Genomic DNA, 12,603 nt, shown 5'->3' with positions numbered 1-12,603 from the left:
ATGTACCTTTGGGTTCATTAGGCCATTAAATGAGTTAGTTAATTTAGATAACAATATTTTAGTATACTGTATAAATTATTATATTTACTAACAAAATTCATATTATTTATCTATTTAATTTCAGTTAAAGGACGAATTTAAATTTGATTACGAGACCCACTGTGACGTCGAATGCATCATTCACATGTATGGTACATTTGGTATAGAAAAATGTATAAGCAACTTGGACGGCGTGTTTGGGTTTTGTCTTGTTGACACCAACAAGCATCGTGTATATGTTGGAAGAGATCCTTTCGGAATAAGACCTGTCTTTCGACTTCTCAGTGACAATGGTGTTCTAGGAGTTTGTTCGGAAGCAAAAGGTAATGTTATAATCATTAATTGAAAAGATGTCACGATTGTGCTTTTTTTTTTTTTTTATTGGAAAGAAACTTTCAGCAAAAGATCTTAAGTTTACAGCTTATTTTGTCTTATTGCCTGTACTTATAATGTAAATTACATAATGTTGTGTCTTATAGTATGTTGTCAAAACGCCCTTACAAAGTGCAGAAACAAAGATGTTCTACTGTATATTAACATTCAATCAGAGCTTTATTTGTACCGGTATATCCAGTTTCAAGATCGATTCGTTTCTTTTTTAACATTCTACGATTATTCCTCGAGGCTAACGGAGACAGTGATAATAATAATTTATTTGTACTTAATACCCAGAGGCAATTACAAAGTATCAAAATTGATACATAACCATCAAAGGATGTTCAATACCAAATATATAACTAGTAGACTAGTTATGTTCAATACCAAAGGATGTTCAATACCAAATATATAACTAGTCTACTAGTTATATATTTGGTATTGAACATCCTTTGATGGTTATGTATCAATTTTGTAGTAACATAAAATTACAACATTCTACCTATAACGTACAAAAGTATTCTAGAATTTATCAGTTAGTAACTGAAAACACATACGCATAAGAACCTTAAATTCAAACTGAAATATATCCAAGCCCATAGACTCCATTCCATTACCTGCATCACGTAATTTATACAGTGGAGAATGTTTGTTTATATTTATCCTTTTACAAGGCATATAAATAAACATGTCTAACTCTCAGGTTTCGTCGAGAGCAACAAAAAAGTAATCTGCTTAATAAGAACATATTATCTTCTTCGTTATCAATTGTCTTTTTGAGATATAATAATCGCTTTATAAATCTCCTATTTTCAAATAACAACAAAGTAAATATTTTCAGAAGTACATAATTAGAAACATAATGTATTTTATAAGCAGTATATTTTAATAGTTTGTTTTAAACTTTCTCTATTTGTTGTTTTGACACTGATAAAAAGGATCTCAAACTATAGATGCATATTCCAGTTTCGATTGAAAAATATAACGATGATACAGATTTAAAATAATGACTTTACCTCTTAATAAAACCCAGCATTTTAAAAGTTTCCTTAGTTATTATATTTTTTATGATGTTTAAACTTCAAATTCATATCAGATCGAATTTCTAGATCTCTTATAATTTCCTTTCTTTTTAACGTCTGATTTCTTATACCATATTCAAACATAGTACGTTTTTTATTACTATTATTAAGAGTAAAAGTCATTGCATAACATTTAGAAATATTAAGCTGCAATTTATTTCTCCTACACCACTCATTAGGTCTATTAGTATCCTACTGTAATGATAGTAATGAGCGGAATGGTAGAATGAAGAAAATGGAAGGAAACGGAAGAATCTTGAGAAACCTATGCACACGGTGTTTGTAAGATCGATTCATAACTGCCAGTACCCTAATTTGAGTTTCTCTTAAAAACAATTTGCTAGCAGATTCTTATTAAGCAGATTACCTTTGGCCAATTGATTAAATTGGCCAATTTGCCAAATTTGGCAACAGAAAACTTTATTTATTTATCTTCTGAAAGGACAGTTTCTATTGCTTAATATATTCCTAACATTCTTTTCTTATTGTCTCGTTCTTTCCTTGTATGTGTGCATTTAAAGCTGCCATTAACATATATGTTTAATTATGCTTAATCTGTTTAGTAATATTAATTTCCCTTATAGAAATAAAATTTTAAAAATGTATTGTAAGAAAGTATTATAAAGTAAATTAAACTAACCTTTCAACTCTTATCTTTATTCCATACAAGTTAATTAGGTATCATTGAAACAAATGCACCAATAATTTATCTATTTCAGGTTTAGTTTACCTTATGAGTGCATTTGTTCTGAATTTTTTTTTCAGCTAATTTAGAATTAAATTTTACATTCAATATATAAGCTAGCATTATTATTATTTTGTTAAAAGTATGGTAGCCTTTCTTTAAACTAGTGCAAAACCTTCTTTCTCAATTGCATGTATTTTAATAGCATTTTTCTATGTTGACACTGTTCGTAGATTAATTAATTAATTTCTAATTGAATGCTACACAAAAGCGATTACTACCCAATCAACTTCTAATATTCGACTATTCTCATATATCGCTTCATTTTATTTTATTGAATATGTTCTTATTTAAATGTTCTATATACCTAATTTTTAACGAATGCGTACATTTAGGAGGGCGGGGTGAAAAGTTCTCGGCCTGACAATGAAAGACTGCGAATTTCAGTTCAAAAATGATTTTATTTTTCGACATAATCTCCCTTAACTTCAATACACTTGATCCAACGTTTCTCCAACATCAGCATTCCTTCCCGGAAGTGAGAATCTGGAAGGTTGTGAAAATGGTCATCCACGACCCTCTCAACTTCTTCATTCGATGTGAAGCGCTTCCCAGAAAGAAATTTCTTTAAGTTTGGGAACAGATAGAAGTCCGATGGTGCAAAATCAGGAGAATATAGGGGATGGCCGAGCAAATCGTAACCCAAATACCGCAGTTTTCCTATCGCCAACGCACCCTTGTGCACAGGTGCGTTGTCCTGGTGAAAGATGATTTTCTTTTTCTTCAAGCCAGGCCTCTTGTGAATTTTGGCATCCAGCTGGTCAAGAAGGTTGGAGTAATTTCCCCCTGTAATTGTTCTCCCTTTTGCAAGGTAATCAATTAACAGTATCACTTTCGCATCCCAAAACACACTGGCCATGACTTTTCCAGCCGATACGATCGTCTTCGCTTTCTTCGGCGCAGCACCACCGGCTTCCACCCACTGCTTGGACTTCTGTTTCATTTCTGGTGTGTAGTGGTGAACCCATGTCTCATCCATTGTCACAAATCGCCGCACAAAATTGGTCGGATCCCTTTTGAATCGGTCCAAAGATTGCTGCGAAACTCGTTTTCGCATTTGCTTTCGGTCGGCAGTCAGCAAATGCGACACCCATCTTGCGCAGAGCTTTCGCATCCATAGTTCTTTGTGCAAGATGTTTCGCACCCATTCCTCCGATATCCCCACACTCTCAGCTATCTCACTCATCTTCACTCGCCTGTCGTCCAACACGATATCATACAAAGATAATTTTTTGTTACATATTATGGTCAATTTTGTACTTAATTGTGATTTTATTCCTCGTGAGTTTAATTTATTTCTCTCCGTCGTTCTGTTTCATTACTTTCTAGTCTTTATTCTTTATGAGTAATAACAGTTGTTATAATAAATAAAGTTATAAATTCCAACAAATTATTTTTCGTTTCCAAACAATGTTACTTCTTTTTAATAAATAAATAAATAAATAAATAAGTCGTCAAATTTTATTGTAGGTTTGATGGATTTGAGCAATAGCTTTAACGGTCATAAATGGAAGATAGAACCATTTCAACCGGGACATTTCGAAGAATATGAACTTCATGAAGATGGAACAGTTAAACTGCTCACAACCAAGAAGTTCTACTCTATTGGTGATATTCCTAAATACAGACCACTTGTGCCCTATGAAGGTATTTATACATTAAAATTTATTTTTAATTTTAGCTTTTTATTACAGTAAAGTCTTATCAAACGAGAGTAACCACTAGTGACATATTTCATAAAATGTATTAAGTATGAAGTGTACCATTGATATTTTATAATTGTATATAACAAAAATTAACCCATGCAGACAAATTAAAAGAAACATGACCAATATTTACAATTGACTTCTTGGTTAACTTCGTGGTTCTAGTCTTCTGTTTCGTAGTCAAATACTCATACATTCATACATTAATGAATATATATTCATATACTCAAATATTCATGAATACATACAATTGTAGATTGGCCATAAAATCCGTGGTAAGTGCCAAAGTGAAAATGTTGAGTAAGAAGCCCAGATTTTACTTCAGAACTGATGGCACATAGGCTCATGTGCATTCTTCTGGCGATTATTTGAACTACTCCCAGAGTGAATACTAGACAGCACGAGCAGTGTTAGGTACATAGCCCACATTTTGACTTTAAATCAAACTTTTCCATTTTTGGCACGTAGCATTTTCAGTCTACAATTAATGAACATATACCGTCATATATTATATATGAACACTATTGAAAATATAACCAATAAGTCAGTAAAGAATTTATTTCCGAGAAGAATGTATAAAACGTATACTTAGACGTTTTGAACGGAACAATTAGATTCAAAATATTTATAGTATTCTATATAGAACTTTTTGCACAGATAAGTTAATGGAGTAACAAACTTGAATGCAATGTATTACATTCAAATTATTCTTATAATCTTATATAGTGATCATTGCAATAATAAATGCTAAAAACAATAACAAATAATCCGTATACTTTCGAATCACACTAGTTTGTCTTCAAAACAGAGAGAGATTTAATAATAATAATAATAATAATAATAATAATAATAATAATAATAATAATAATAATAATAATAATAATAATAATAATAATAATAATAATAATAATAATAATAATAGAAAGGAGAGAATTTTAAAATGCAGCGCATTATACCGTGCCATTTTCTCTCTTCACTTTTCATCTCCTTATACTCTAAAGACAAATTACTGTCATTAGGAGTTCTAAATATTGTTCTTATTGCTTTGAAATTGTGTTACTCGAAGTAATGGGAATGGAATGGAAGATGGAGTAGAAATGGAATAGATATTACACTGAAAAATAAGTTGAATTTGAATTATGAAGTATTATAATCTGAAGTCTAAAATATAAGTAAAGAGAGGAAAAATAAGAAAGTTTGTTGCTTATTTAAAATTTAGATCTTAAGGAGATTCAGAGTCAAAGTTTTTCAAGGAATAAATTATGCTTTTGATTTATTTGGAATGAGAATAAGCTGTAATGGGTATAACTACTATTATAAAGAATTATCACAATTGCAATTAATATTGAGTAATTCAGCATGAGCAGGTGAACAATATCAGTATTACCTGGTCTCTAAGAAATCAAACCACTTATTTTACTGTTTCCTTTATGTGTGGTAGATGTTTATTCGTATAAAAACGATTTAAAATCTCATTGTGAACTTAATACCAAATATTTTGATAAATGACTATTTGTTTTCTGTTCTTTGAAGATGTATGCAGAAGAAAATTCACATCTTGTTTACTATCATTATACATGGTCGTAACTTGTAACTCATTCAGATATGTGTATAAAGAAATGTTTTTGTAATCGGACTTATTTTTTCTTTTTAAATTTTCACATATCAATGGACATTGTTTTGCCAATGAGAGTCGATTCTTTACAGATCTTCATGCAAAAGACATCCATGCAAATATCAGAACATTGTTAACTGCTGCTGTTAAGAAGAGGCTTATGGCCAATCGTCGTATTGGTTGCCTTCTATCTGGTGGCTTAGATTCCAGTTTAATTGCAGCGCTTTTGGTTAAAGTGGCGAAGGAAGCTGGGATAACGTACAAAATTCAGGTAAAACAAGATTTAAAAAATAAACTGATACAAGATATGTATTTTTTTTTTTTAATATTGACATGTTAGAAACTAAATTTGAATGTTTCCAATACTATTAAGTTACCGAATTCGAGCAATTTGGAAGTTCCTAGATTCCTTTAAGATTCAAATATTTGTATTTCTTTCGTTAAAACTATTTTATTAAAAGATCGAAACAGTTGAAAATGTTTTGAGAAATTGAGTTTGAATTTCTTTGAAAGTAGCTATACATTTATTTGATTATTGATAATTTTTACCTCATATTTCAAAATCAATTTTACCAGCTAAGCGAGTTCTAAAAGCCGTTTAATTTTAACCTCTTATTACTATCTCAAGAGGAACAGTCACTCCATCTAAAAATTTTGACGTGAGTAGAGACTAAGTTACATATCATAGATTCGTTTTCCAAAACTTCATTTCATGAGCTTCATAAAAGCGAGTGGAAACAATAATTGTACAATAAAAAATGAAAAATTGTATAAGAAATAAATATCTCCAGATGCATTGCAAAGAAAAAAAAAAATTTTTCGGAAAGCGAATCAGAACACCTACCGTAAACTGGGGTTGCTTGGAAAGTGTTATATATATACACTACCCCTTGTTATTTATTGTAATTAATTTTTGTTCTTGTGATGTTTCTAGAGCTTAGTCCATGTTACCTTTTCCTGCAGTCATAACAAAATTTTACTGAAACTTGAAGCTCCCAGGAGCCAAAATATGCTGTTTCCAAGTAGCCTCGCTTTTGGGGCTACTTGTAAAATATATTTCTTTCCATAGTAATAAGAGCTGTGTAAAGATGAGACTATTTGGAAAAAAGCACTTGCGAGATCAAACTTTCCTGGGAAGATTGATATGCAACATGCCTATGTTTCTTTCATAGTAATGTATTCCTAGGCTATTTTAAATAAAAAAAGAGACTTTTTTGCACCTTTTAGTTAAACACAATAAATTGTTGACCAAATCTAAACTAACTACAGTGGTAAACTTGTCTTCCTGAAGGCCATCAGAACCTGTAAAAAAAATTGTTTTTGCAATATGCTTTTATAAACGGTAGTTTTTCAAACAATGCAAGGAAAATTTTGGTGAATGCCAATACACACATAAGCTCTTGAAGATTTCTTTAAGACACTAAAACATGCCCTACATAATTTTTATGGAATTTATGTATGTATAAGATCAGTAATTGCCTTACATTGGTTTACAAAATTACCTGGTACCATTTTAACAAGTGTACAATTACATTTATTCTTTGCAAAAATATCATAAGGTACTGTGATAATAATAATAATAATAATAATAATAATAATAATAATAATAATAATAATAATAATAATAATAATAAAGTAACACAGTACGACAAGGACAAAAATTCACATATTAAAATTCTTTGCTGCAAAGTCATATAGAAAAACGGAAGGAAATAAAAACAAAATGGCCACAAATTGTCCCAGAAAGGAAGTGGAAATGAAAAACCAATTCGTTTCATTAGGAAATTTCTGGAAGCAATGATATTTAGCACAACCAGGTAAAAATCACTTTTCATTTTGGAAACACAGGGACAATTTGCAGAAAATAAATAAGTAAAAAAAAGTATCAGTTGCTACGAGAATTTTTAGACAGTCTATAAATAAGACACAGCATTTATGACCTTCCATATTGTTATTTTAGGTGCCTACTTTTCATTAGTCTGGAAGAAAACGACTTATCTGTCATAGTTTTCTCATTATTATACCATATAACACAAAAAAATGTCAGTTTTCCAAGTAGCCCCAGTTTACGGTACCAAAAGTAAATTTAAAACATTATTAGAAATACAAATAGAAGAAAACAATCGTAACACATGTATAGTAGGGTGGAGCGAAAAATTTTTTTTTCGAAATTCGAATTTGGATAGGGGGCAAAAGTTGCATCATATCATAGTACTTTACCATAGAAAATTTCAATTATCTAAAATAAATTTTAGCCGGGGCGCAAGGGGCTTTAAATTTGAGATTTTGCAAATCAATTTCCGTTTACTATGTAACTATTTAGCAAATCTTCGCTGAAAGTAGATTGTAATTTATATTGTGCATAGAGGGCAAAAGATGCATCCTTTGTCGATAGATAACAACATGAATTTTTAATTCTCTAAAATTATTTTTAGTCGGGGCGCAATGGTCCTGAAACTTGGGAATAATAAGACGAAAAGTGATCAACTATAAGCATTTTGCGAGTTTGTCATAAAGAAGCTTTTTGCTATTTAATAAGTCTTCTGATATCCTACAATGAACTGTTGGCAGTATTATTAATAGTACAGTTGTTTGTTGGCAGAGACAGTGACGTAACTAAGGGGGAAAACGGGGCTTGCGCCCCGGGCGCCGAATTGGGCCCCAAAACTGTGCAAATATTTATTTTCATTATAAGGCAAGGAAAGGAGTTTTAGCAAACTAAATATCATTAAAAAATACCTCAGAAACTTAAGAGGACAACAACGACTCACCAACCTTTCGATCATAACCATAGATCATAAGTTAGCTTCAAAGCTATGTTTTGAGGACATTATAAAAACTTTCACATCCAAAAAAGGCCGCAAGGTTAAATTTTAGTTCCAGCTTTTTATGTTCTCATTTAACTTACATCGATTTAAGAGATTTGTAAAATGTCCGAATATAATAATCGAGACAACAGCTTGATTGTTTGTCATAAATATTCTATTCAAATGCAAAAGGCTGTTGATTTATTCTACACATATGCACGTATAGTCAAAAAAAATCGTAACACATATATTGCCCAATCGTAACACATATATAGTCCGGCGCTATCTGCTAGCGACTGGCTAACTGCGTCTAGCCCAACGATGAACACGTGGTTAGCGCGTTGCGTCACCCTGTCCCTAGCAGGCGTATCGGGAGCTTTATAGACTTAGTGGCCGTCGCGTCTTTTATTCACGTCACTCCTCAGTTTGCCTCACGACGCTGGGTGGACGCCGAAAATTGGGGAAGCACCGGCCGAGAATCGAACTCGGGACCACACGGACATGAGTCTAACGCTCTAACCACTAGGCTACAGTGTCCCCACTTGAATCGACATATATATAGTCCACTAACAGTTATTTAACCAGATATAGGATTCAACTTCTCCTTTATAACAAGCAAAATAATTTCTAAATACATATTAAAAATCTAGTTATAATACTTTTATCTGTATCTAATTACGTTTATACATCTAACTACGACCTTATTTTTAAACTACCAGCCATAAAAAAGATAACTGATGCAATAGAAATAGCTTTTAGTCAAAAAAATAATAATATATATTTAAATTCTATAAGTTCGTCCATGTTATTCCTGTGACTCTACTTATTATACTCATCTAAAGTATTTCAAAAATCCAAAGAAAATTAATCGAAATTAGAAAGAAATAATTTCAATAAATTATTAACTATATTCTCAAATAGACGAAGAATTTCCCTAAACTTTCTTAATCATTTGTATTCTGCACAAATTCGATGAAAAACGAGAAAAATTTTGATGCATCAAAACACCTGATATTTAGTACAGCTGATGTGTTATTTATTAGTTGTCACCGCAATCGATCATCACATAATTTGATTCATTGAACAAGAAGGAAATGAAAAATGCACTAAAAATGCTCTGCTCTCAAGTTTATCAAATTTATACATGGAAAATATTTATTTCAAGTCATACATTCAGCCTTCAGAATAGCTCCATTGATGAAATTTTTATTTAGACATGCAAAATGAAACAATAAGATTAAAAATTAATGTACATTTAACTAAATCTACTCAAAAGCAAACATGTATTAAATATTGGCTCATTCATCGTTATAAATGAAAATCTATATATAACTTAGACTACATCATCTGCAGACCACATCACATGATTATTTTCCAATATTATTTTTTTACTAGTTCGGATCACTGTTAACAAGACAAACTGTACACTGAAAAATGATATAAAATTTAAAATGAAATATAGGTGTTAGGAGCAAAAGAGCAGATAATTAAAATTACAAACTATCTTCCTAAAACAAACTACATCCATTGAATTGCAGGTAGAAAGATTCGACGTAGTTAAGATTTGTAATGGTGTAGATAGTATATATTTACAACATAAAAACAAGAATTAATTTGGAGCCGAATCTAAAATATATGTATAGCAGAAATCAAAATACTTTATACTTCGACCAAAACAATTTTGAAGCGATTAAGACATTGTTAGGACTTCGTTCAGTATCAGCTATCCTCCTTCTGCGAGAGGAGGAACTAAGAAAATTTAAGGAAACTTTTTTATTAATATTATTATTTTAGCACTGGCATAAAATTCTTCAACCTTCCAAATGGATAAATGATCCGAAACTATTTATGAACTTTTAATGTCTTGTACTAAGATTACTTCGCTGCAGAAGAAACTATAGATACACAAGGTCCAGCTTACGGATTCTGGTATCCAAAAATCTTTTACCGACAGGTATTTGATGCGAATCTTATTATTATTATTATTATTATTATTATTATTATTATTATTATTATTATTATTATTATTATTCGCACCGAGCGAAGTAGTAGAGCGTTGGCTTCGCATTCGGGAGGTCGCGGGTTCGATTCCCACTGCCTACCATCCTGACTGGAGTTTTCCAGGGTTTTCCTCAGTTCTACCAGGCAAATGCTGAAATGGTACCTACTAAAACAGGCCCTGGCCGATACCTTCCCAAATCCTTTCCATTCTTATTGTTGTTGTTAGATATCCAGTATAAAATGGCCTCTGAGCTGTATCTGGTGATTGTTAAATAAATAAATAAATAATAATTTTTTTTTTTCAAATGGAATTTTCAAAAAACAGCTAGATGAATACTGATTTCCTTTCTAAAATGCCCAAATGATTTGAGATAGTTGTATCCTTTAACATGGCGATATTTCAATATCCAAATTTTTTAAAAACTATTTTAATAGTTAAACTGAAATAATTTTATATTATCGCCTTCAAGCGAAGTTCTTAAAACTAAATTGCACTAGCAATGCATAAAATCCTAGAACTCTGGTCTAAAATTATAACTTCTGCTCGCATCAAAATTATATACGCGTCTTGCATAGACGAAAATCCAATTTACTGTGAAATCTCGTACCCAGAGTTAATTATCAGTAGCAGAGAGGTTCACATAAACATCGACATGTAAACATCCAAACAAAACCATCCAAACAAAAAACATCCAAACAAGCAAAACAAAATGAAAATATGCATTTACAAGAGACTATGAAAGTAATTTCGAAAAAATTAAGCAAAATAGAGAAAATAGTTACAAAAATACATTTTCAAACTCATTAAAATATGTATTCGTAAATAAGCCTTACCGAAATAAATCCAAATTATCCAACTTAAAATAAGATAATACAAGACTTCACGAATAAATGCACCCACACAGAACTGCTTTTTCATAGAAGATGCTAACTTGGAATACAATCATATAAGGGGAAAATTAAATCTAACATTAAATAGTAAAAATACAATAAAAATTTATTGTAGATAAACTGGAACCCTGCACAATGTTACAAGTTCTTTCGCTAGAGCTTCATCGTAAGACAGAAAAATAAAAGATAAGAAGAATGAAAATATTAAATAAAGGGCTGTAACTCAGATGCGGTACTATATTGGTCTTCTTCAGTTGCTATTCGTTCCTTTATTGTTCTTCTTACTTCCTTCCCGTTTGATAAAACCATCGGTTACTTTTGTATATAAACGCTGAGACCACATGTCCACCCTTGTAAAATAAAAGAAACTGAACCTTATTTAAATAACAACCCTTTCCAAAGCTGTACTATCGAATGGTGACTTTTTACTTCCAAAACCGACCAGAAATGTTCTATTCAGACTGGAAGTTGATTTTCTAAATGATTTGTAGTTATTTTTCATTCAGAATCTAATTGTACACAAGAAAATAAACTCTTATTTCAAACAACTTTTTCTAAATGTTTTTGTCGGGGTGCCTCTTTTCAAACGCCCTGAGGATGTCTGATAAGGGATATCCAGAGACGCATGTACAGGGAAAAACAACATCATCAAACTTCCGTAGGTGATTCTTTGTACTAAATGAAAGAAAAAGAAAGCATAAACCCAAAACCCCTTTGTTAGAGCAATAGGCTACCAAAAGATCCGAAAATCAGCTTTTGAAACCTAGCTTGAAAACTGTGGAACTAGCTCGGGTGGTTCAAAAAATTATAAATGAATTAGTACAAATTCGATCTAAATTTCTATGTTCGCAAATCATGCTGTCTTTACGCAGTGGATTTGCAAAGTGTTAGTTGATTAGTTGCTGGAAATCTTCACATACCAAGCTTTATCTTGTAAAACGAATAGGTTAGCTACATCACGGACCGCAGATTTGGATATTTAGACAGAACTTTATAGTTTTTCAGACTGCTCGTAGAGAGATTCAACAGTCGTCAAGCTAGGGATTTCAAAATAGTACAGTAATCCATCGATTTAACGGACCTCGAGTTAACAGACTTTGGTATTAATGAACAGGATTTGACTAATGTATCAAACGTACTAGAGAAAGAAACTGTTAAGGCAAAAACTTCAATCAGATTTTTAAAAGACGCAACGCTGGATGAGATTGCAATGTGACAGTGGTTTGTAATTATTAAGTGCGATACGACAGTGATTAATAAGAAACAACGTTCAACAAGAAAATTACTGAAGGTTGAGGCTCTTTTCACCCTTCGTATACGCAATTAGTAAGGAATTTTTATT

The 12,603-nt window shown here is 31.4% G+C and overlaps 1 protein-coding gene across 1 annotated transcript in view; it reads left to right on the top strand.

The window, feature by feature from the left end:
* Positions 1-12,603, top strand: part of AsnS (asparagine synthetase) — an 84,524-nt gene that overhangs the window by 43,194 nt on the left and 28,727 nt on the right. The window contains exons 4-6 of the mRNA XM_081736453.1: positions 125-362; positions 3,712-3,888; positions 5,655-5,833. Of these exons, the coding sequence (XP_081592579.1) occupies positions 125-362; positions 3,712-3,888; positions 5,655-5,833 (594 nt within the window). The remainder of the gene's footprint in view (positions 1-124; positions 363-3,711; positions 3,889-5,654; positions 5,834-12,603) is intronic.

This window comes from Thermobia domestica, chromosome 13, assembly GCF_964235325.1.
Source record: "Thermobia domestica chromosome 13, izTheDome1.hap1.1, whole genome shotgun sequence".
Classification (NCBI taxonomy): Eukaryota; Metazoa; Arthropoda; class Insecta; order Zygentoma; family Lepismatidae; genus Thermobia; species Thermobia domestica.
The sequence above is the reverse complement of the archived record's forward strand: the minus strand, read 5'-3'. Positions and strand labels throughout refer to the sequence as shown.